The 26,272-nt window shown below is 40.8% G+C and overlaps 2 protein-coding genes across 3 annotated transcripts; one reads left to right on the top strand and one right to left on the bottom strand.

Annotated features, from left to right (window-relative positions):
- Positions 1-611: 611 nt before the first annotated feature.
- Positions 612-9,672, bottom strand: LOC5509598 (E3 ubiquitin ligase RNF157). Of its 2 annotated transcripts, none has more exons than XM_048719922.1 (14): positions 9,489-9,672; positions 9,275-9,393; positions 8,112-8,200; positions 7,656-7,775; positions 7,434-7,554; positions 6,202-6,268; positions 5,378-5,469; positions 4,948-5,022; positions 4,582-4,705; positions 4,379-4,426; positions 3,966-4,039; positions 3,596-3,776; positions 1,590-1,892; positions 612-1,490 (listed from the first exon to the last, which is right to left on the bottom strand). In XM_048719922.1, exons 1-14 carry the CDS (start codon positions 9,574-9,576, stop codon positions 1,279-1,281), a joined length of 1,713 nt encoding a protein of 570 aa, XP_048575879.1. In that variant the 5' UTR covers positions 9,577-9,672; the 3' UTR covers positions 612-1,278. The 2 variants fall into 2 exon arrangements, with proteins under 2 accessions (XP_048575879.1, XP_032234412.2); XM_032378521.2 differs by having other exon boundaries at positions 3,677-3,776.
- A 373-nt stretch (positions 9,673-10,045) lies between these two features.
- On the top strand, positions 10,046-23,683 carry LOC116616573 (coiled-coil domain-containing protein 40). Its single transcript, XM_032378552.2, has 15 exons — positions 10,046-10,537; positions 10,656-10,739; positions 11,969-12,188; positions 13,187-13,485; positions 14,097-14,200; positions 15,125-15,368; positions 15,991-16,173; positions 16,598-16,843; positions 17,853-18,066; positions 18,379-18,548; positions 19,450-19,541; positions 19,968-20,177; positions 20,428-20,549; positions 21,614-21,750; positions 23,076-23,683. Exons 1-15 carry the CDS (start codon positions 10,094-10,096, stop codon positions 23,319-23,321), a joined length of 3,015 nt encoding a protein of 1,004 aa, XP_032234443.2. The 5' UTR covers positions 10,046-10,093; the 3' UTR covers positions 23,322-23,683.
- The last annotated feature ends 2,589 nt before the right edge of the window (positions 23,684-26,272 follow it).

Raw genomic sequence — 26,272 nt, 5'->3', positions numbered from 1 at the left:
CTCGCGAGGCAGTGAGCAAATAGGCCATTCCAGCTATTTGCGCGCGCATTGCCTTACCAGAATGCAGCGCGAGCTGCATGCCGGAAGTTCAGGTAGATTGCATGCATTGCATGGTAGATAAGCATGCGCGCGCATGCTTATAGCCGGAATGGCCTATTGCACGAATGAAGTTTTGCTCACCGTGTGCACAGGGCTTTAGTAAATAAAGGTGTGGGTCAAGCTTTTTCCCCGGAACTGTTTAAGGGATAGAGGTCAGGGGGGGACATTTTCGCTTAGGGGGGAGGGTTGGCTTAGTGACAAAGGAAGGGAGTAATTTTTTTTGTTACATATGGCTTTCTGACAGCCCAAAAGGGGGGGGTTTAAATCCCCCTAAACCCTCCCCCTAGATCCGCTAGTGAAGGTGGGTGGATTGGAAAAAGTTGGCTTTTAATGTCCCTCTTTGGGGTACTGAGAGCGGACAGGTTGAATAAAGGTGAGCAAGACAACAACATAGGAGAGGGGAAAAAGGTAAAATTATAGCGCGGGCGGGATAGAACAAGTACTCATTTTTTATAAGAAACTGTTTATTATTTCTTATTGACATTTCATGCGCTATTTACAAATTTCTTTGATTTTACACACCGATACTTACCCATTATAACGGGAAGGGTCACCCCAACGTGACTTTTACCTAGTCTCTTTCCAACACTAGGCTCAATATAGGACTGGCAAAAAGCTAGAACATTCGACTAGGCTTCTAGTAGAATGGAAGTTCTGTTGTGATTTCAGCGTGAAAGCTCTGCTTGCAATACGCTTGTATCCTAGTGCGAATCAACTAATCAAGCATTACTTACGCTTACGTCAAATTCCCTCAATCTACTTATTTTATGTTATTGTCGCAACGGAAAGCCAAGTAAGTGCAAGGAGTAGCTAATTGGCTCAAAGCTTTCGAGTGACGACAGGTAGCGGCTCCGAGGCTTCTATCGTTCGATGTCGCTGCACATGACGGATGATGGATTTGAGAAACATGTTATTTCATTTGAATCATGTCAGAAAAACACAACAGATAAAACTCAAGGCCTTGCTTTGCCAACGATACCCCAACAGTTACCTTGATTTCAATAGGAAACTGCAAGATGTCATGTACAGCAGAGTGTTCTCGTATGACAGTTGAACTTATACGTTGCTGTTAACTCTCGATTTGCGTGATGAAAAACGTGAACAAGAGGGCCTTAGAGGACTGACTTTGATCCCCCTGACCAGCTTCACGTGACTACCAGTCCGCCATAAGATAACAAGTTATACAGTAGCTGCGTGGTCATCCTCTTCCAGATTAACGCATGTCGGGGTGGCCGCAGGGGCACTTGAAAAGGACTGACCCCCCCTGCTACTGCGGCCACTATTATTACTGTTTTCGCTTCCGAGGGGGGTGCCGGGTAGAGAGACGTCCACGTGTATTGTCAGCTCAGGAACATCATCTTCCACTTCGTCTGAGAGAATCGAGTTTTTCGCTGCATACAGAAAGATAATAAGCATAGTTCAACACTGAAACTCCAACACTAGCCACACTGTAACTTTACATGTTTAACAAAGGATGTTTGGGCAGATACCTTGTTCGCTTGCTCGCGAGGGGGGAGGAGTGGTGGGTATGATCTCTTCGACAGGCGCTGGGACGATCTCTTCGCAGGAAGCCACATGAATCGCGTTCTCGTAACACTCGAGTCTGGGCTCTTCGCGGGGCTCCTCTGCCCGGTCTGACTGCGCAGTCCTGGGGCGAGAAACCCTAACTGCGCCTGCTGACATGGCTCGCTCTAGTCGCCGCTGACTCTTGGCACTGCTGGCTCTTGAGGATGCGCGTCGGGCGGAACGTGCGCTTGACGATCGTCTTAGTTCCTGCATCCGGGTCACAGCCTCTGACAGGGCGAGAGAAAAACGACTTCACAATCCTTCTAAAAAAGGATCGGAGGCAAAATACCCGTGTAGTTGTAAATACTGTATTGTGCGTCATGCTTAATTCCCACTGTGTCTCATCTATACTTGTAGGGGGAACGATAATACTATACAGACTTTTTTAAAGAAATTTTGCATTCAACAATTGTGTTGTAAACACACCTCGTCCCTGGCTGCTAAAGGTTCTCGCATAGTGTTTCCGGGATTATGCTTTGTCATTGAGCGACAAAAAGCCAGGGATCTAATTACCTTAGGGGGCGCTTCTACTAAGCTTCTGCTATCTCCTGATAGCAAGAAATCTCCTTACCTTTGGGTATATTATCAGGTGCGAATCTGCCATTGAGAGCTTCTACAAGGGGACTCTCATGATAGCCAAAAATCTCCTTACCTTCCGGGATATTATCGGGTGCGAATCTGCCATTTAGCGCTTCTACTAGGAGAATCTCCTCATTTCCAGGAATCTCCTTTCCTTCGGGGATATTATCGGGTGCGAATCCACCATTTAGCGCTTCTACTAGGGGAATCTGCTGATTGCCGGAAATCTCCTTACCTTCAGGGATATTATCGGGTGAAAATCTGCCATTGAGAGCTTCTACTAGGGGAATCTCCTGATAGCCAAGAATCTCCTACCTTCGGGGATATTATCAGGTGCGAATCTGCAATTGAGGGCTTCTACTAGGGGAATCTCCTGATAGCCAGGAATCTCCTACCTTCGGGGATATTATCGGGTGCAAAGCTGCTGTTTAGCGCTTCTACTAGGGGAATCTCCTGATAGCCAAGACTCTCCTTACCTTTGGGGATATTATCAGGTGCAAATCTGCCATTTAGCGCTTCTACTAGGTGAATCTCCTGATTTCCAGGAATCTTCTTACATTGGAAATATTATCGGGTGCGAATCCGCCATTAAGAGCTTCTACTAGGGGAATCTCCTTGTAACGGCATTCAGTTATGCGTTCGTAAAATATAGTTAATGGTTGATTACAACAGTTAATGATTACTTCCTTAGTCCGTGCTGTACCTAGTTGATCTGCCATAGAATATCAAATTACTGTAAAAACTGATTACCAACTAGGAGAACGTGAGATAACTGTGACAGAGAGAGTCAAGACTAGAAGCCTTTCTAGAGACCCGCCAACGTTGTTTGACCATACGCACGAGATTGTAAAATAAAGAAACTAAAAATCGTATGTGTTCATAACGTTTGAGCAAAAAGGCTTCCGATCACGACAATTACATTCCTGATTGCCAGGAATCTCCTTACCTTCGGGGATATTATCGGGTTTGAATCAGCCATTTAGCGCTTCTACTAGGGGAATCTCCTGATAGCCAGGAATCTCCTTACCTTCGGGGATATTATCAGGTGCGAATCTGCCATTGAGAGCTTCTACTAGGGGACTCTCATGATAGCCAGAAATCTCCTTACCTTCAGGAATATTATCTGGTGCGAATCTGCCATTTAGCGCTTCTTCTAGAGGAATCTCCTGATAGCCAAGAATCTCCTTACCTTCGGGGATATTATCAGGTGCAAAACTGCTGTTGAGCGCTTCTACTAGGGGAATCTCCTGATAGCCAAAACTCTCCTTACCTTCGGGGATATTATCAGGTGCGAATCTGCCATTGAGTGCGTCTACTAGGGGAATCTCCTGATAGCCAAAACTCTCCTTACCTTCGGGGATATTATCAGGTGCGAATCTGCCATTGAGTGCTTCTACTAGGGGAATCTCCTGATAGCCAAAACTCTCCTTACCTTCGGGGATATTATCAGGTGCGAATCTGCCATTGAGTGCTTCTACTAGGGGAATCTCCTGATAGCCAGGAATCTCCTCCTCTGTGTCAATCGTAGTACCCTGGGAGAGATTAAACATTGTGGGTATGGACGAAATTTCTCTATACTGTATGTAAAAACTTCAGGGACTTGTATGTCTTTCTACACTCTCACTCTATATATACTAAATGGGTAGATGATAGGCAATGTCATAGAGCAATAGTCTCATCCCCTTCGTGTAGCCTTGAAAAACATTCAAACATCGACATACGTGCATAGTGGTATTTGCCCCAGGTGAGCCAGATTTCTTGCTGTATGCTCGAATCTGCAGCAGCGCATGAAATGCTGAGAGCACACAAAAGAAAGATAAGTATATGGTTTATGTCATTGAATGCTTAGAGTACACAATAAAATGATAGGTATTATATGGACTATGTCGTGGAATGCTGAGGGCACACAAAACAAGGATAAGTATTAACATATGGTCTATGTCATTTAATGCTAAGAGTACACAAAACTAGGATAAGTATCATATGGTCTACATGTCATGAGGATTAAATGCTCTATGTTGTGAAAGCTGAGAGAACACAAGACAAGGAAAAGTATTATATGGTCTTTGTTGAAGTCTATCAAACATAAAAACATGTGCCCTTCTCTAAAGTGTCAAAGTGTTTGGTTACTCACGTGATCTGCAGATGGGGCAAGTACTGGACTGATAACGCAGAGAGTCAGCTGTCAGGAAGGAAATAGAAAAACATGTTTAACAGAAAGTAAGATCATTGGTCACTCCAAGGTAAGTGAAATCCATTTAAAAGAAATATCATACCAACAAATAGCAGAACAATAGCATGAAAAGCAATATGACGTTTTGTGCGAAGGGAACTCACCACAAGCCTTGCAAAGGCACAAGTGTCTGCAGGGAAGAATAAGAGTGTCTCGGAAATCAGACATGCAGATGACACATTCCAGGACATTGTCATCATCATCAACCTCATCATCAGCATCAGTTTCCTAAGGGATATAATCACTTTCATAATCACAATCACTGGAACTACTAACATTTTCACCAACACCACCATCATCATCAACATCACCACCACATCATCACAAATAGCATCACCACAGATTATGGATATAAGAGGCTTTTTTAAAAAGATTATCAATAAAAGTATTGATCTAACATAGTTAGCAGCTCCTATGTAACAGGGGAAGTAATTGCTTTGACTATCCATAAGGCTGACTTAATTCCTCACCTTTCCAGATGGTTTGGTGACTGCCTTGTTTTCGATGCCATAAATCTCTTGCAGAAGATAACACAAGCCATCAACCTGTTGGCAATCAACTACCCATTAAATAGCTTACAACTACACATTGGAGAAATTAAAATTACTCATTAGAGAGATCACTCGAGTGTGAAAATAACAACAAAACAACCCTCGTGCTGTGTGACTGACATACCCAAAAAACTGGTTTAGGCATGTTATTTGAGACTAGAAATGAGAAAAGCTCCTCGCCCACCGAGAACCTCCTCGCTTAGCTCATCACAGCATTTCGGTTGAGTGTTATTGGACAAGAGAAGTCTGGAGGCTCTGGTACCCAGGGTAACAACTACTTATTACAAAGCTAAAATAATAATACTTGTTAAAAAGCTAAAAATATATAAAAAGAGCTTCATAGCCTCACCATCTGTTTCTGTTTCAGTGGCTTAATGACGTAGGACTCATCAGATAACTGCTCAAATGTTGCTAGGGTGATATTTGAATGTCCAAGATACTCTACAGGGGAGGAAAAAGAGAGATATTAAAAAGTCCTGTGAAATTAGAATGTCTAAGATACTCTAAAGGGGGGGTATATTAACAAACTTCCCATAGGTTTCCATGGCATGTACTCTTTTACACCACAATATTTGTCATCTCATGATCAAAATGTTGTGGAGTCATGAGGCGTGTAGCATACCATGGAAAACTATGATGTTTTCTACAACACAAACAACAGAAATTTGAAATGGTTCTTCAAAACCCTTTAATCTTTTGTAAGGATGGAAAATACATATACAAGAAATCAAGGTTTTTCTTCTCTTTTGCTTCAAGTGAACCAGCAAGGATTATGTGAATGACGATGTCCGTGGTTTGTCGTCTGATTTACCATAGTTAACAACTAATCAGAAAACAAGACTACGCACAAGTGTTGTAGAAAATGTGATATCAGAATGTCCCAGATACTCTACAGGGGAGATAAAAATGTGATATTAGAATATCCCAGAAGTTGGGCCCCATGACAAGCTGGCTTTAGTTAAGCTTACAGATCTCTTTGGTGTGGATAGAGACTGTACTGTATGTTAAAAATTTTTTTAAGCTCACTTAATCACCTATACCAGAGGAGACTTATTTCAGACTCACCAGAGTAACAGTACTATGTTATTTAATATCTCTAACATTCTGGGGAAACGCTGTATGTAATACAGTCTCTGGAGATGTAAGACCAAGGCACACATGATCAAACATTACCTTCCTCTTCTACATTTATCTGAATTACTACTGGAATATAGGTGTCTTTTAGAGGGTTGTAGGATAGCTGATAGGAGAAAAATGAAAACTGAATAAATAAATAAATAAATAAATAAATATAGATCAATGAGAGCAAAGCAATACCCAAGTTATACAAATGTACTGAGTGTAAAACCAAAAGTTTTTAATAACGTTTCTTACAGTCCAACAAGATGAAAGGAACAATTTTGATATTTTTGCAATTTATTTGATGTTTTGAAGTGAGGCATTTTATAGCTTGTGTAGCGGCTTAAGTGAGCGCGTGGCCGAGGGGGGCTGGGAGGAGGGGAAGAAGGGAAAGCCTGCTGGCAGACCATTGTTCTAGCCATGCCGCCCCTAAGCTGCACTCAGCGTGTGTTCTCTAGTAGCTGTCAAAATTAACCAATCACATGAACAGTTCAACATTGTACTTATGTTTCTTGTCAAAATAAACCCGCTACATGAAAATTGACTTGCCTATTCCCAGTATGTGTTTTCTGGTAAGCCGCGGGAAAAGAAATTTAAATCCAGTCAACAAATCCAGGATCGAGTGCTGTCGTTATTGCAACAAAAATATTTGTATTCCATACGAAAACAAGCTCACTTATGATTTGTTTGCCAATATTTTTGTAGAGAGCAAAAGAGCTGATAGCTTTGGTGTTGTTATGACTAAAGACATGAGATCGATACCCCAGGTCTGTACGACGTGAGTTTCGTCGACTACTCAGGAAGCGAGGTTTTCCCAAATCGGGTCGTTTTAAATCTGGTAGGGTTGACAAAACGCTTGACAAACAATTTTAAAACTCTTCATTGACCAACTTGCAGGTCGTTGATACGACGCGTTGATGCATGTACATACAACACATGTGACACGTCTCACCCAATAGCAAGCCTCTGTTCTCTCAGAGACTGGAGTAAACAGCTTAGCACAATAGTCTGCCGGCAGGCTCTTCTTTCTTCCCCTCTCCCTAGTCCCCCTCTTTTTCCCTTGAGCCGCTACGCAGGCTAGGCATTTTACATGCCTACATTTAGCTAGGGGAAAGGGCTCATTTAAACCCCTAAAACAACCCCTGTTAATGGGTCCCTTACAATGACAAGCAAATAAAGGTAGGCAAATAAAACCACCCAAACTTCCTTCATGCTTCGCTAGAAGTAAAAGAGGGTATTTTACATGCATATACTGTATTCATTTTGTAGCTTTTAAAGCAACTTACAGATTCCTCAGTAAACTGTTTGGGGTTGATTCTGTGCCGTAATGGGTTACTAAATAGCTGTCCTGCCCCTTTTGGGTAGGAAAACTTTGGAGAGCTCATACCAGCTTCCTTGGATGTGTACCTAACAATTCAAGTTGAAGAAAAAAAACAATATCTAAATTCTCATATCACCTAGAATGTAAACATTTCAGTTAGGAGAATTTCGGTCAGTGTTGTACATACAGAGCAAGACCAGAGGATGAGTCCTCCATCGCTTGGTAGTAGATCATCACTGAACATTTAACATCAGCATCAAACAAGAACTCGATATGGTATGTGATCTCATCACTTGGATCTGTGCACCTAGCAAGGAAGAAAAAGCAATAAAAAAAGTAGAAGAGCAACTTGAGTATCGTATAACCACAGGCATGTGCGCAAGGGGGTGCACAGGGTGCGCATGCACCTTGGTCGACAACATACATAATCAGAGTTAACACAATACATAATCAGAGTAAACTGACAACATTAGGGTAGGGGATTTGGTAAATACTGTACCCTCAAGCAGATCCTAAAATTCCTAATGTAGTGGGCCATTACATAAAACATAGGGTGAGAAGGGAGGCTTTAGATTACACTTCCTTCTGTTTTTCTAAAATTCCAGACAAAAAGAAATGCCACTGGACCTGCCATTGCACTTACCTGACTAGTCTGAGGGAATCCTTACGCAGATTCACCAAACTGCATAGTGTTTTGGTCGGCTCATTTCCATGAGGAGATGGATATGGAAACTGTTGATGACAAGTAGCAGGTTTAACAAGACAAAAGAAATGAATACAAAAGTTGACTTGATGTGTAGTTTCTGCTGCACAAGTAAAAATGAATACTGTATGCCATGTACAGTATGTGGTTTGGCACATCAAAAGCTCAACGTTTGAATTGGTGTCATTCTTTTGCCATGCAGCACAACTGGTGCAATAATTTTCAGGAAATTGCCAAAGCTCCATTGTCACCAGTTTACCTCCAGTCGATTATGTAACAAAAAATGAAAAATATTACAAAATTGTAAAAGCAGTATATCTATTTGAAGTTTCTTTGAGGGTGTAATTGATAATTTAGAGCATATGGCCTTTTAAATAGCAGGGATTCTAATAGATTCTATTGTCTTTAAATGGTTGAGATTTCCGTCGCACCTCTGGAAATAAACGGGTGACAATGTGCCTTTAATTGACTCAGACGTTTGCAACAGGAGTATGATGTATTATTTAGGTATTATCTTAAAAATGTACTTTTGTATATGGTCTGCCTTATCAAAGTTGTATTTTTTCCCTGTGCATTTTTATGCTATTCCTTTTAAGTGATGATGAAACACAAATTGACTACTTATCCGTACAGGGCTAAGGGGATTTTAGAATTTGACATTTGAAGTGTTCTAAAAAAGTTAAATATTAACGAATACCTAGCAAATAAATCCCAAAGAAATAACCAAATACAAGTAAGTATAAACCATTAGGAACTAAAATCCAAGAAGAGAAGTAACAGTTAAAACCATAATTCCTGAGGGGTTGGCAATATTTAAAGAAATAATTGTCAAATACATTATTTCTCAAAGAAAAACTTCATCAGCCCTTGATAATTTAAATACCGCACGCTTCTGCTTATGTACTTTTAAGGATGTTTATCTTTCTACAATTTCAATATAACTGTATACTTTTTATTAAAAAAAGACATAGTTCTAAGGATATGATATTAAGCTATTACGTTGACTGTTTAGTTGAGTATTGTATTTTCGTTGCGCAAAAGTGATCGTCAATCTGTAGACGGCACAGATCAGATAGGCCGCACAGTAAGTATGTCATACTCACGGGGACGGGTTTCGGACTTAGATAGTTCAAATCCGAATTTTCTCCGAATAAATACGACTCTGGTTGTGTCGAGCTAAACTTCGAGCCTCCCATGATGAAGTAATCTGCGAAATAAGGACCTAGGGAGACGAAAAGCGGAGCAAATTAGCGATGCGTTTGTGCATTCTCTTGGTTCCCACACAAACCAGAAAACAGACAATTATCGAGAATTTACCCGATGCAGGCGGGTAACGATAGGAACTTGATCCATTGTGATCGACATCATCAACTCCATCGCTTCTATTGCTCAGCAATCCACCCATTTTACCAATTCTGTTGGTTATATTCACTACAAGACCACCGCATTTTCTAGTCTTGTTTTCTTGGCAGCCATTTTGGTTCTAGAACAACAGGAAATATCGGCCGTGACGTCACTGGCGCGTCATTGGAACTGGGAACGAAGGTACACCAAAAACATTTTTTTCTCTTTTTCCCTTTGGTCATTCCCGTCTATTCGTTGAAAATTTTGTATGGATTCTTGTTGTTGTTTTTTTTCATATGAAAACGAATTAAATTTTGAATGTCATGCAGCTGAAGCAAAGTTTTACTTTGACTTCATCAAATGGATTAGAAAAAAGGCATTTGGACTGCATTGCTGATTGCTAAAATTAACTCATTGTTATTCTTTTATTTTGTAAGAAAAAATGTATTTTTCGTACGTGCAATCAGTTCTCCATGGGAACGAGGCTAAGGAACTGTTCTACAAAATGATCGCGGGCCGCTAGAGCTTGTTGCTATGGGCAACGCCTGCCAAAGTTTTGCAGTTTTAAAGAAATCAAGATGGCCGACCAACCAGAAGAAACAACTCCTCAAGAAAACCCAAAAACAGAGGCAGATAGACCAGCCTCGGCCGGATCTAAAGGCTCTGCGGTTTCTAAAAAGTCTATTGGAGATGCAGTTAGCAAATTAACCGTAAAAGCGTTGAAGGATTTTCGACTCAGTGATCCAAGCGATGTCGATACAACTGTTACAGGGGCTGAGAGCGAATTCATCCCCGGAGCAAACCTTAACATCGACTTGCCCAGTCTTGGAATGCCAGAGGGGACCGTCGGACAGACTTTGCTTTCTGATCAAGGAGGCGGTATTAGTGGTGGTGTTTATGGCGACGATGACGACGATGGTGAAGAGGTTTACGATGATGGTCAAGGCGGTGTTGATGATGATGATATTTCAGACGAGGAGTCGGACGGAGAAAGCGAGATGGTGGTCTTAGACCCTGATCATGTGAGTACAAGAGCTATTTCGTGGTCTACTAAACTTTTGGGGCTGAAAAGACGTAGTTGTGCAAAAAATGCAAATGAAATAAACGGGTTACTCACAGACGCTATTTATTTCCCCACAGCCTCTCATGTTGAGATTCCAGGCTGCATATAAGGCTCACTTGATAAAACAAGAGGAAAAAGTCAACTTGGAGCTCAGAGAACTGGTAAGGATAATCATGGTTTTAAGTAAGAGGGGGGCGTTAGGGGGGAGGGTATGTAAACCGCAAAACCGCTCAGTAAAACGCACAGAAATGCCAAAAACTCAAATCTGTCAAAATAAGTCATTAACCATAAACCGCACAGTCTTGTGAAACTGCAATACCGTGGAATAAAATACGAAAAACCATGCCAGATTAAAGGCAAAATCACATCACCACAAACCCTTATGCCCTCCTCAGTGAGTTGTAAAAGTTCTTATCGAGCCTTCATGGCCATAGCTAAGTAATTTGTTTGGGAGGGGGCAAGTGCAGTTTCGCCTTGCACTTGCCATGGTGGCAGATGCCAATTTCCTCAAAATGCCCTTTTTTATCGGTTGCCTCCCCTCTCCTCCTCCTAGCTACTGTATGGCCCTGGCTTGAAGCATCACATAATCATTTGCATGTCATACTTTCTATTGTACATAGAAGATGTCAAAGTTACTAATAATAAAAAATAATTGTGTAAAGTTGTGGTCAGAATATATATGACACCATAGTCCATAAAAGTGATATGCACTGGTTTAAAAAGATGATTATCAATTTCATCACTATCATCAGCAGTAGCAACATACTGCATATGATGATGATGCTATAGATGATAGTGTTAATTATAACAAGGATAACAATGCTTATAGTGACAAATTGTGTCAATTAAAATTAATGATAATTGTTTGTTATGATGATGTTGATTGTGATGATTGTGTTGGTGGTGATGATGACAATGGTGTTGGTGATGATGATGCTAAGAATGATGAAAATAATAACAATGGTTTTAAATGCTATAGTTTATGAGAGAAATATTTATTTCACGGTTTACATAATGGCCTCCATATTTAAATCAATAGTCTTCATATATTTCCTTGGCCAATACTTAGAAGGGTGGCAGTGATTATGATAATGATTTTGATAAAGGTGATGATTAGGTTTTTGTGGCTGTAATAATGATGGTGACGACAGTTATGATGAATATGATATAATAACAATAATGATGAAAACAGTGATGATGAGAATTGTGATGATGAAAATGACAGTGATGATGATGGCTAAGATGGCAATGACAGTGATGATGAATAATAATGGATGATGATGTAAATGATGATGATGACAGTGATGATAATGAAAATGATAATAATGACCAATGATGATGCTGATGACAATAAGAATAATGGTGCTTTAATAAAGATGTTGTTTTTCAGTCTGAAGACTTGAAGAACAAGAAGCGCGAGAGGGAGGAGCTTGGCGTCAAGTTGTATGGTGTCCAGCAAGAATTGGCCAGACAGCAGATGTTGCTAGAAAAAGAGCATGACAAGTACAATGAGGAGAAACAGCAGGCGAACCAGAGCGAGATGGCGCTATCAGAAGTCAAGGACATGCACAAGAAGGTTATTGACGACCTCAATCACAACAGAAAGAAAGGTAAAATGAAAATACTTGGATTTGTGAAGCTTATCACTCTACTTACAGTCAAGATGCTAATAATATCTGAGGCTTCTCAACCCTCACATTTGAATGGTTTTCTACTATACTATTGGTGATTAACAGCATCACCTGTACAGGATGAACGCTAACAGGGGCAAAGGGGTCAAAGCATAAATGATTCCTGATCAGTGCTATCATAAATAAATATATAAGAAATAAAAGTTATCAATATTATTGCATTTATTTAATGGCCTGGCTAAACATTCAAACATTGTGATTGATTCAAATGTTTGTACTGTACATTTAGCCACCCACAAAACATGGCACCCGATTGGCTTTCAAAACATATTCATGTTTGAATAAGATCAAAACATTTCCACCAAACATGCATGTTGAACATATGTACATGTTTTTTCTGTTTAGCCAATCATCACACAAAACATTGCATGTGCTTTTTACTTTTATCCAATCCGAGAGAAGTTTCCATGGTGCCTGTTAATCTCTTGTATATTAAATCAGAGAAAGTGTGCGCTCACATTTTTTAAGAAAATAAGTTTTGTACTTTGAAACCTCGTAAAACACTAGTGCTCACATAAGACTAATTACAGTGTATCACAAATATGTTTGTATGATTGAAGCTATATGCGGCTCTATTTGCTCTTAGTCTGTCATTACTTTCACGCTGCTTCCAATGTCTACACAACTTCAAACTCCTATATCTCACAACCAACTTGCTCTAAATATGTGAATTCAAGGTTCACTTCTAACCCTCCGATTCCTGCCACATTTGGCAAGCTTATAGTCTAGATATTGATCTGTCGTACTATGTCTCTGATAATCAATAGTTTTTTTTAGATTTATTAAGCGCGTTGTGGCTGAAGTTGTAAAAAAATTTCACTCCTACTTTAAATCTATCATTATTCATAAACAAGGCTGTATTAAGTCAAAACATGTATGCACATTGCATTAACCATCATGTGTTGTCTTACCAACAGCAAGGGAGCTTAGAACAGAAGTGGAGAACATAGCAGCTCGTCTGCACTACATGGAGGAGGCAAAGGAAGATGTGCGCTCAGACATCTCAGTGATGAGGAGAGCAGCAGAGAAAGCTGACACTGAAGTCAACAAAGCTGAATCAGAGAAAAAGAAACAGGATTTGCTTGTTGACCGGCTCACACTGACAGTAGACCATCTACGTGAGGAAATAAACATGTACGAAGCACAGTGCATTGCTCAGCTTGAAGAAACAAAAGCTGCCAAGAAAGCTCTTTCAGAAGCCATCACTGAAATTGAGGTATGTATGAATTATTTAGTCTTCTTTAAAACATGTTGATTCTTGTAACTGACAATAGACTTGTTGATTCTTGTAACTGACAAAAGACATGTTGATTCTTGTAACTGACAATAGGCATGCAGATTCTTGTAACTGCAATAGACTTGTTGATTCTTGTAACTGACAATAGACTTGTTGATTCTTGTAACTGACAAAAGACATGTTGATTCTTGTAACTGACAATAGGCATGCAGATTCTTGTAACTGCAATAGACTTGTTGATTCTTGTAACTGACAATAGGCATGTTGATTCTTGTAACTGACATTAGACATGTTGATTCTTGTAACTGAAAATAGACTCGTTGATTCTTGTAACTGACAATGGACATGTTGATTCTTGTAACTGAAAATAGACTCGTTGATTCTTGTAACTGACAATAGACATTTTTTGATTCTTGTAACTGACAATAGACATGTTGATTCTTGTAACTGATAAAAGACATGTCGATTCTTGTAACTGACAATAGACATGTTGATTCTCGTAACTGACAATAAGCATGTTGATTCTTGTAACTGCAATAGGCATGTTGGTTCTTGTAACTGGCAATAGACATGTTGATTCTTGTAACCAGGCTTTGCAGCTGGAACAGAAGCAGCTTCTGCAGCAATGGAACAGCAGTTTGATAGGCATGAGAAGGCGTGATGAGGCATATGCCGCCATGCAGGATGCTCTAAAGTGAGTATAGCATGTGCCATGATCAGTGCATTGCTGTTTTCATGGGAAAAAATGGAAAAAAGGGGAAAATGCCAGAAGGAAATACCCTGAACTATACCCTGGATTTCAATCATGACACTGTAATCATGACACTGTAACAGTCACATGGTGAATGGTATTTTAATACTTTGTTCCTCTGTGACTAAATCCCAGGCAAACACTGCCAGACGCTGCCCAAGCAATGCCAGCAATGTTTGTGTCCCATTTAAGGAAGAGCTGCAAAGTAGTTCACCAGCATCTCCTTTGTCTTAAGATCATTCACATGAGATTCTACAATGTTGGCTGATGGTGGTGCTGTATGCACTAGGCTTGAATCACTGTAGATCTCTCTTTAATGACGATGCAGCTATAGTAGAACTCAAACAAGGGATACTCAAACAAGATTCACGTCCTACATGTATCGATAATATCTCGTTACAAGAGAAGCACTAGAAAAGCTAAACTAAACAATCACCCGCGCACCAAATACACAAAGTGGACTATTTTTCTAGTCCCCAGTCCAATCTTCTTTTGAACTTAAATATAAGGGGCTTTGTAACAAGATGTGTAGTAATGCATTTAGCCCATAACTACCATATGGCAAACAAAAGGTAAACTATGCAGCGGCGCAGCCAGGATTTTAGGGATGGGGCCCAAACAGGACAGGATGGGGCCCAAAAGGCCTTTTCAAGGCAGTGTCTCTTGTGTTTTAGATAATGTTTCATACATTTACTGTATTTTTGGCTTTAAAAAGGGGGAGCAGGGCCCCCTGTGCGACCCAACATGGAATGATTTTAAATTACACAGCAGACCTTATAGGGAAGCCTGTCTGTCTCTTCAGTGCTAAACATGACAACAAGTTTCTCCTGTAAAACACTTTTTTATTAAATACATTTTCTATCTCAGTTTACAGCGCCAGAGAATTCAAGCCATTGAAACAGAGATAGAAGGCTACAAGCGATCCATCAGCAAAGCACAGGAACAAAATGAACAGATCACCCTGATGCACAACAAGATTGAAGCAGACATCTCCATGGTCAAGAAACAGATCTCCATCAGTCGCACAAAGCAGGAAGCACTCAAGACGGAATACACTACTTATACCCGTACCTTACACCAGACGGAGCAGAGCCTAAACAGAGCTCAGACGGTGAGGCAAACTTTAGTACTAACATGATTTCACGGTTATAGTTAGTATAAGGCTAACCAAGGCACTTGTCCGAATCATGATTTTAGGACCGTAGCCAATGTATGTAAGGCAAACAGCACTTGCCCCATTCATAATCTGAGGTCAGTAACCAATATGAGGCGAACCAAGACATTATAGCATGGGACAAATCTAGGCAGTTGCCCCATTCATGATCTCAGGACCGTAGCTAGTATGAGGCAAATCTAGGCACTTACTCTATTCATGATCTGAGGGCAGTAAATAGTATGAGGCGATCCAAGGCATATGCCCCATTCATGATCTCAGGGCCGTAGCTGGCATGAGACGATCCAAGGCAGTTGCCCCATTCATGGTCTCAGGGCCGTAGCTAGCATGAGCATTCATTTTACGTGTTCAATGACCGCAATTCATAAATCATATGATGACGAACATTTCCTGACGTGCACCCTGTATTAACGGGTAACATGCCCTCAACATGCACAGACGAGCTATGTGTATTTTTTATGAAATAAATAGAGTCCAAATATAAGTACCACCATTAACATGTGCATGGGTATGATTAATTGTGACACAAATAATTGTAGTATAATGGTTTATCTAACAGGAAGTGGTGTTGAAGGATAGCGAGTTGACTGCGCTAAGGAAGCAGATTGAGCGAGAGTTCCAGGAAAAGGTTGGGCTAGAGGACACGATCATGGAGAAACTCCGCTCACAGCTCACGATGGACAAGGCATCACAGTACACTAAGAAGATGACGGATAGAATGCGCAGGCGTGCTACAGAGATGGTGAGTGTATCAAGTAACCATGACACATAACGTGATTTGCCCCTTACCATCGCCACAGACTTTTTGATCAAAAGATCTTCCCAACCCTTATCAAATAGCTGTATAGTAGTGCAGTACGTTTACTAGTGGAGCTGTCTCCTGCGTGAAATACCTAGAGAGACTACAGACAAATTATGGAAAAGCTAGGTAGTCTTTAAAGGCTCGTAATTAATCAACACAGGGTTGAGTTGTATGTCGTTTGCTTCTTTGAAAGAGGAGTAGTTTCGAGGAGTTCCAAAAAAGGGAGTTAACAAAGGAAGTTTTTCACAGATGTGAAACACGACTTTGACCTTATGTTGATTGATAGTCTTGTCTGCTGAGTGTGTGGGTTAGTCCGGTTACAATCCACTGGCTGATAACATATTCAATGTTGTTTTGCCCTTAGCAAAGTTCAGTAGCTGAGGTAGAGAATGAGATTTCTCGTGATGTCCTGGAGATTTCCAACACAACAACACGCATTCGCCTGCTGCAAGAGGTAATGGACTCGCTAAACGATGAGATTCACCAGAAGAACGAGGACATCTCCAAGATTGAGAACGAGATAGTCAAGTGTAACGCCATCATTGAACGCAAGCAGAGTACCATTGACCAGTACAATAAGAGGATTGACCAGATACGTAGCAAGGATGGGGTAAGATGTGAAGAAGGGGGGGGGTGACCCAAAAAAGTTCGTCATTATTTTACCTTCGTAACGATTTTGGAATAAACAGACACAATGAAAACAATAAAAAAAGGCAGGCAGTGGTTTAACCATCCTAACCCCCCGAATGCTAAGTTTCAATTAATTAAGGTGACGAACCCAATGTCCGGTAACTACAGGGCCCATTAGGTTATCAGGAGAGTTTTTGAATATGTTTTTGAGCCAGAAGATAGCGGGAGTTTGGAGAAACATCAGAATTATTTACCGAGTCCTTACCGGGTGACTTTCCGGGTTTCCGAGTTTATATATCAAGTGCTTTGAGAAACGAGCCCCTGACCCTGTGAAGCGAAATCCATAATGTTCCTTGGCGTTATTATTGAAGCCATCTAGCCATTTTACACTAAGCCATTTTGCTCTTCCACCCAAACGTCCATTTCATCGGTTACTTTTAAAGCGTCTGAGATACAGTACTTTCAATCAGGTCTTGTCAATGTTGAAATTATCTACTTTAACGCGGTTATCAATTCCAAAGTTTCCTTGGAAATAAGTCCTATGTATTTTGAAATATAAGTTATAGCAAATAAGTGCTTAATTGTCATTCTTTAATGTGTATTCTCCACCACTTTTCCCACTCTCTACTGGAATAACTAACCGAGTCTGAATCATCAGGCGAGGAGTTTGAAGTCCTATGTATTTTGAAATATAAGTTATAGCACATAAGTGCTTGATTGTCATTCTTTAATGTGTGTTCTCCACCACTTTTCCCACTCTCTTTACTGGAACAATTAACCGAGTCTGTATCATCAGTTTGTTCTCCACCACTTTTCCCACTCTCTTTACTGGAACAATTAACCGAGTCTGTATCATCAGTGTGTTCTCCACCACTTTTCCCACTCTCTCTCTCTACTGCGATAACTAACCGAGTCTGTATCATCAGTGTGTTCTCCACCACTTTTCCCACTCTCTCTACTGCAATAACTAACCGAGTCTGTATCATCAGGGCGAGGAACTTGGCCCTCTAGAGCTACAGATCCACACGCTACAAAAGCAAATAGAGGCACGCATGAACGACATTATCCAGCTCCAGCAGTTTTGGTTACGGAGCCAGAGCGAGTTGGTGAAGACGGCCAAGGACGTACAACAGCAAAACAGTGATATGAAGTACTACAAGAAACAGTATACTATACTTCAACAGAAGAAGCTCAGGATTGAAGGTATGGCGTGCGGGTTTTGATGGTATATAGTGTGTGGGTGTTTGAAGGCATAGTTATTTCAGTGCATTGAAGGTATTTTGTGAGGGCGTTGAAGGTATAGTGTGAGGGTTTTGAAGGTACAGTATAGTTTCACGGAAGGTATACTTTCAGGGTGTTAAGGTTATAGTGCAAAAGGCTTGAAGGTATATTGTGAGGGTGTTGATGGTGTAATGTGAGGGTGTTTAACGTATAGTGCAAAGGTATTGAAAAACTCTGTTATATTTTCCCATTAAACTTTACCATTTAACTCTACCTCAAAATGTTTCTTCTCAGGTGAGATTGGCTCTCATCGGAACGAGATCGCGTCGATTGAGCGTAACATTCGCAGCATGCAAAACGACATGACGAAACTGAACACACTTATCACCAAGGAGCATGGCTACAAGGAGAACCTGGAGCAGAGTAACATTCTCATGGAGACGGACTTTATACAGTCTCTCAAGGTATAAAACAACTCATACAATCCCTCAAGGTACAAACACACCCCGCTTTAAGCAACCAATGGCTTAATATCATGGCCAACATTCTCATGGAGACGGACTTTATACAGTCTCTCAAGGTATAAAACAACTCATACAATCCCTCAAGGTACAAACACACCCCGCTTTAAGCAACCAATGGCTTAATATCGTGGCCAACATTCTCATGGAGACGGACTTTATACAGTCCCTCAAGGTATAAAACAACTCATACAATCCCTCAAGGTACAAACACACCCCACTTTAAGCAACCAATGGCTTAATATCATGGCCAACATTCTCATGGAGACGGACTTTATACAGTCCCTCAAGGTATAAAACAACTCATACAATCCCTCAAGGTACAAACACACCCCGCTTTAAGCAACCAATGGCTTAATATCATGGCCAACATTCTCATGGAGACGAACTTTATACAGTCCCTCAAGGTATAAAACAACTCATACAATCCCTTAAGGTACAAACACACCCCACTTTAAGCAACCAATGGCTTAATATCATGGCCAACATTCTCATGGAGACGAACTTTATACAGTCTTTCAAGGTAACATACAAAACACACCCCATACAGTCCCTCCAGGTACAAAATACACCCGATTTTGGCAGCCAATGGCTAAATATCATTGCCAACATTCTTATAGAGACGGACTTTATACAGTCATAAGAAACACTAGTGGTTCAATACCAAAGAGTACCATGGAGCAGACCTTATACAATTGTTAAAAACAAAAGCTCACTTTATCAGTCATTGTCTGAATACAAACACTGGTAGTTTTAAAATGTCGGGGGGAATAAAGATGGCATCGTCCCTTTTCTTATGTTGTGCATTTGTAAACTAATCACTGTAAAACCTTTTGACGGGCAGGAGGCTGAGCACGAATCAATTGAGATGCAGAACCAGATCGAGGCTTTGATGGAAGAGAAGGAGCGGTTACTCAACAGTCTGGTTGAGGCGGAGTAAGTACTAGTTCTAATTTACCCAGTTATGTTTTGATCTTCATATCCTGCTTTTCTAGCTTACTCAATACCAAAACACAACGTAGAACGTCGATTACGTGGGTTGAGTAGTCCTTCCAACTTATTTTGTGTTATTTTGTGCTGCAATCATTCCCTGCTAATAGAGGCCTTATTCCATGGCCTAGCGAAATACAAAGAATAATAATAAAAAAGTGGTTTATTACTACTTTCTTGCAGCAATAGCTGAATTACAAGTAGTGTAAAACATTAATACAATAAATGACATTCTACACTCGATTCTGGTACTTAATAAGAGGTCTCCTCCAGCAGGAAACTTTTATCAAGTAATTCTAATTCACCTTGAATGTTTGCCATTAATGTCGCTATACATAACCTGACCCTGATGATGTTGTGATTACTGCGCAGGCGCCAGATCATGTTATGGGAGAAGAAGACCCAGCTGGCACGTGAGGCCAAGCACGCGGTTGACTCGGACTATGGACAGGGCGAGATCCACTCCATGAAGGCAGAGATCCACCGCATGGAGGTGCGCTATGCACAACTGATGAGACAGCAGGAGAAGATGATTCAAGACATGGAAAAGGCAGTGGTGCGACGAGAGGTCATTATAACCAGGTGGGTCGTGCTGAAATGGTCATAATAACCAGGTGGGTCGTGTTGTAATGGTCATAATAACCAGGTGGGTCGTGTTGTAATGGTCATAATAACCAGGTGGATCGTTTTGGAATGGTCATTATAACCAGGAACATACGTGTTAACTACTATGGACTGCGCCGGCTGGCTGGCTACTAGGTTTATGTTCTTTTGGACTACCAAAGCACGACCAATCTAGTGAGTCTAATATATCGTGTATTGCTATACATAGGGGTGACGCGCAGGCCAAGATGGGCCGAGTCGCCAACACCAAGGGATCTTTCCAGAAGAAACTAGTCGACATGAAGAAGAAAATCAAGCAAACGAACAACGACGCCAACGCATGCGATGCTGGTACGTCACGTGGTCATACTAACGAGGGTATACCCTCAATATTTGATCTAGAATACACACAAGGTGCCCGTATTAAAGAGGGTATACCCCCAACTGTGAGCTAGCACTTGTATAAATGAGGGAATGCACACAAGGCGCTTGTTTTGATGAGGTTATTTATCTAGTTTCATTTTTTTTTTCGTTTTACATCCGTTGGTGGGCAAAGATGTCACATGCGTCTAAAAGCCGTTTAAGTTCCGACAAAGTAGAATGCCAAAGACACACATTACATTGTTTCATTTATAGTAAATGCTGGAGGTGTTGAATATGGAACTTTAAACCAGTTGGCCTGTTAGAAGTTGTACTAAAAAATAGTCGAGTAAAGCATACAACAATAGTCGACTGAAAAATCACGACATTTTCAGTGGAAAACTCGCGTCTAAATAAACATAGAAATGGCTAAGGCCGTAACGCCAGACAGCGACGCAGGCCAATCGTGCCGCCCTTATTTGCTCTCGGTTCAAGCAAGTAACTGAGAAACTTTCAGTGAAATATCATTAGGACCCCATCCCCACGTATCCGTTTTGGTTTGAAAACGCAACCTTTTTGTTACGGATATGGGTATCGTCCACATGTTGACGCGAAAACAATGACCGAAAACCGAACAATTTGAAAACGATACCCTTTCGGTGCTGTGGGGACGGACGGAAACGGAACCTTTTAAAAACAGTGGCATGATAACTCAGGTCCAGTTCACTTGGCGCGCGAGTACGCATGCGCTGTAGAGCTTGTTATCGTATTCGTATCGTTTCTACGTCTTCGTGAGGAAAGGTCGTATCAAAAAGAATACGCTTCGTGTGGGCGTGGATCTTTTTAAAAACGGAACAAAAAGGTTGCGTTTTCAAACGAAAACGGATACGTGGGGACAGGGTATCAGACTTCAATCGTGGATGATTGAATGTGGATTTTGATCGTGGATGTTGAATTTTACTTGCAAATAAACAGTTGCATTTAAAATTTCTATAACCCCTTTCTGCTACTGTGTACGTGTTTCTCTCGCTGATCGTTTTGTTATTCTTTCCCAGAGATCCAAGGTTTGCGCGAGAACCAGGTGCACGTTAGCCAAGAGCTGGAAGAAAAACAGGTCACGTGCCAGCAGCTCCAAAGCCGATTGGACGAGCTTGATGCTGACGTAGACAAGATGGCGGAAGACAGGCAGAGGGTGAGTCAGTGTGTAAAGTGTTCTCGCGCAGCCTCAAACGCATACCTGTCAACCACCGAAAATCTCAAGGCTTGAGATTTTTTTGGGGAGGGGTGGGTATATTCCTTTTTGGGGGAGGAGTGGGTTTAACCTTGCAGGCGTTTGCGGTATAGAAAGCTTTCATGGACAAATCCACTTAAAGATCTCATGAGGGTGTTAGATAAATTGCGCTACGCAAGGGAATTATTGTTTAAAATATTTTAATAGAAAATAGGCAAAACGCAGATTTTCTATAGAATATTTTTTCAGAAGCGATAAAAATCGCTAAAAAGCGGGAGATTTGGTGCTCAACGCGGGAGAGCGGGAGAAGGGGTCCAAAAATCTTGAGACTCCCGCCTAATGCGGGAGAGTTGGCAGGTATGCAAACGGTACAACTCCACAATACCCCTCCACCCTACAAAGACAGTGCTGAATAACGTATGCGCATGCGCGTGCTCTGGCGAAAACAAGCACGATCGTAGTGTTGAATCGTTCGAGTAAAGATACGAAAGGCTGACTTCAGTTGCTGTTTTGACTAACTGTACAGCATTAAAACCAAAGATGACAGATTTGTGTGATAATGAGGGAGTCATAAAGAAAATTATAGCCTTATGTTTGGTCTAGTTTTCTTAGCATTCGCCAAAATGTGACAGTTCGCCGGTGAAAAGCCACCATTTTAAAACAAAAAGGCTAGTTTAAACGCGCGGTACTGGAAATAGTCTTGCGTATTTCAGCACTGGCCCCTACAAACAGTCTAGACACAAGCGTTGTTCAGTCGAAGCGGATTTATAAATTATTTTATATATTTATACATTATATTATAAAAAAATGGTGTTGTGTTTATGATTATTTTTTAGGATATTAACATTAATAGACGATAAGATATTTTTACGATAACGGCTTCTCTCTTTCCATTTTATATTTCCCTGCTTTATTTTTGTCTTTGCTCATTGCCTGTGAAGTGTTGCAGATAATAATAGTCGAACATCAGAGAGGCATTAGATGATTCATGGACTCTCCACTTACCCTGTAGATTCTATAGAATCGTTATCAAAGAAGGCCAATCGCGCCGCCATTTTATGCTCCCACCCAATGGCGAGTCACACAAAGCATCCATTTTCATCGGCTAATTTAAGCAAGTATCCAAGATATTTTCAACCAAATATCGTCTATATCATATCGGACTTCATTCGCAGATTGTTATTTTGAAGTTTCCTCGCAAATAAACCGTTGTATTTTCGATGATAAACTATAACAAAGGAGTGGGTGATCGACATTTTTTAATGAATACTCCTCTTCCTCTGTAGAATCTTGCCGACATAGTGGCCATACAGCAGAAAGCCAAGTACTACAATCAGCTGAAAGAAGGACGCTACACGGCGCTCTGCAAGACGCCCGAGTCACTAGAGGCGGAGATGCAAAAACAGCGGGACCGCTTGCAGTCACTTATGACTATCGTGGACAGGCTTAACCAGGAGTTCCCACACGCGCAGCCTGTCCTTAGGAAAGTTACCCTTTCTCTTGGGCGGAGAGGCCTCCCAGACGACGCCTAGATCGCGCCCTCCTCCCTCCCCACACACATCGCCCGCCATACCTCTTTGCCACTACCATCCTCCGGCCCATACACACACATCGTCCTCACACTCTAATTCACCCCAACCAAACATGCCCAGGATAATCATCCCTTACCCTAACCCTCCCCAGTTGCACCTCACAAATTCCAAGCTAGTACCTCATCTCAGGTTTGAAATTTTGTCTTTAGAATATAAAAGCTCAAGATTTGAGCAATAGTTCACGAGTAATTTAGTTGATTTATTTGGTGCCATTTTATCATAAAAAGTTATGTGAATTTACCCAACAAGGGAATGTATTATATAGTGTACAGTTTGTGAATAAAGTGTTGATCGCTCCTCAATTATTTTGCGTAAATCATAGTACGGCATGGTTGTAACTAATGGTACTTAGCTTTTGTAGACGCTGTATTTTTTTTCATGAGGGGGGGGGGGGGGGAGGGGGAGGGGGGAGCTGCCAAGAGTGTCTGAGGCTCCATGCCTCACTTCTTAGGCCGAGTGGTGGCCTTTCGTTCGTGGAACTTTCGGGTTTTCATGAGAACCTCTAAAATGGATAGAAACGAAATAAAACGTTTTAACCGTTAGGGAGTGTTCATTAGTTACGCCGAGGGGGGGGGAGGAAATATTTTTACTCAAGATACCTTAAAATTTCAGAGATCCCCCTGTAAACATTTTTTTCGGTCCCCCCCCCCCCCTTACAGAACCCCAAAATTTTCTTTCTTTTTACCTTAGAGGATCTTTTTTTTTCGGAGCCCCCCCTTTTGGTGGTTAAAAATTTTCGGTGCCCCCCCCCCCCTCAATATCTTGCTTACCCCCTTCCCCCCCTCGGTGTATTTATGAACACTCCCTTACTATCATATTTTCGCTTACTGATTTATATTTTTATTTGAAATGATCACCAACTGCTAAACGGCATTTTGGCTTTCGTCATCCAAACTAACGGATTACATTTGGTGTTTTTTGATTGGTCGGCGTCATGCGGAGAGTTGGCGTACTAGACAATGAAAACTCTTCAAGGTTTTGAGGGACGGAAGCTAAAAGGCGATTAAGCTGTTTCAAATCGGCGACAAAAATTAGCAAAATATTGAAAAACGCAGCAGAATCCACTCAAGACTTTCTAGATTTCTACATTTACTGGACTCCAGGTTTTTTTTTTTTTTTTTTTTTGAGAGGGCGCTGCCATCCATTATAGTTCGAGTTAATCTTAGTATAGGGAAGACAGACATAACAGAACTCTAGAAATCTCAACGTTTCGGACATTACTTGCAGTCTTTTACCAGGGCGACTAGTGAATTAAACCGTTACAAGTAAAACCGTGTGTACGTGTTTTCACCGTTATTCTATAACGGTTTTAGTAGCCGCCCTGATAAAGGACTGCAAGTAAAGTCCAAAACGTTAGAATCTTTCGACTTCTGTTTTGTCCGTCTTCCCTATACTTCTTTACAATTTTTCGAGACATTGTATCCTATCTGATCCAGAGACGTCGCTATTCGTCTTCTTCACTTCTCCGTCCAGTTTCTTCAAACACTTTCTAGCAAGGAATTCCCTTTGAAAGATGATTTACAAACATTACAACAGGTTCCGGGTGATCATCATGAAATTGCCGAAAGTGACCGTTCCGCCGTCAGACAAAGCAAACAGCCCGGCGCCCGCTCACAGCACGAGTCAAGTGCTTAGGATCTGAAGAGGGGTGTTAACAAATAAACACCCTAGGCGGTCAGGAACTTTCTGTTTAATTTTTTGATAATAAAAATTCCACACAGAGCAGATTATGATATAAGAGAGCTTGAAGATCAGAGCACCAAATGCGTCGAACGAGTTTGCTTTATTAAAACATCTATTTCGTACCCATAACCGTCTGACTCGACAAGAATTCAGAGTTGATTTCTTGTCTGCTATTGCACAAAATAATCCAAAAGTGGGCGCGCACACGCAACCAACATGTGGCGTTCTCATTGTTAAGACATGTTTCTTTAAGTTACACTAATATTTCTTGTTAATTGTTTGAAATCCTAAAACGTTTTAGTTAAAAGTGACGTTTGCAAGTGTAAACAATATATTTGTTGTATACTAGTTTCGGAAAGGTATTTCTTTTTAAAAGTCCGTAAAAAAACTGCAGAAACAAATATAAGTAAAAAAGGTTTCTGTTTGTGCAAAGAGGGGGAGGCGGGGGGAATGGAAGATGTTTAGAAAGAGTGGTGTGACGTATAGCTGAGAAGATGTGACTTATAGCTAAGAGAATTTAATAATTTCTTTCGAGAAAGAACACCGCCTTTGAAAGATTATGCGATCTTGATGGTTATTTTAAAGAAATACCTTTCCTTCACTCAGACAAAAATCATATCTGTCTTTCCAGGTGAAAAAAATAACTTTTATCTTTTTAACGGAACTGCGAAATTTAAGCCGAATTTAAATAAAATCCCACTGACAGAAAAGGCGGTAAAACTATCCTTAAACTCAATTGATTTGGAATTATCCCAACCCTTGCAATAAATGGCTGTTTGATTCAGCCGACAAACAACAAAAGGACGCGTTATCATACACAAATTTTGAGTTATGTATGATGATGAAAAAGTGATGAAAAAAGTCGCCGAACGTTTTCATTCAAAGACAATATGCATTGCCCATGAGTAATTCACTATTTTGGTTATGTACCGCTAGAAATTCAAACACATCTAATTAGCGCCTTTGAATTTTTTTAGAAGGCAAATCAATTTTACGATACAGATGCTGTTTTATCCGAACGAGTACAAATTACTTAATTAAATAACGCCTTATGATTCATTAAACGAGCGAGTAAAAGAGAGCGACCCTTTGGAAATAATGATGTAGGTGTTGTCTATACTTGTATCTTTTTAAAAAGGTCTTGAATGGTTTTCTAAGGGTTTGTTTAATCTTACTAGGAAATTGAAGGGCGATCTTTTTGAAGTTTA

This window comes from Nematostella vectensis, chromosome 12 (genome assembly GCF_932526225.1).
Source record: "Nematostella vectensis chromosome 12, jaNemVect1.1, whole genome shotgun sequence".
In the NCBI taxonomy this organism is placed as follows: Eukaryota; Metazoa; Cnidaria; class Anthozoa; order Actiniaria; family Edwardsiidae; genus Nematostella; species Nematostella vectensis.
This window is presented reverse-complemented; position numbering and strand designations above follow the sequence as displayed.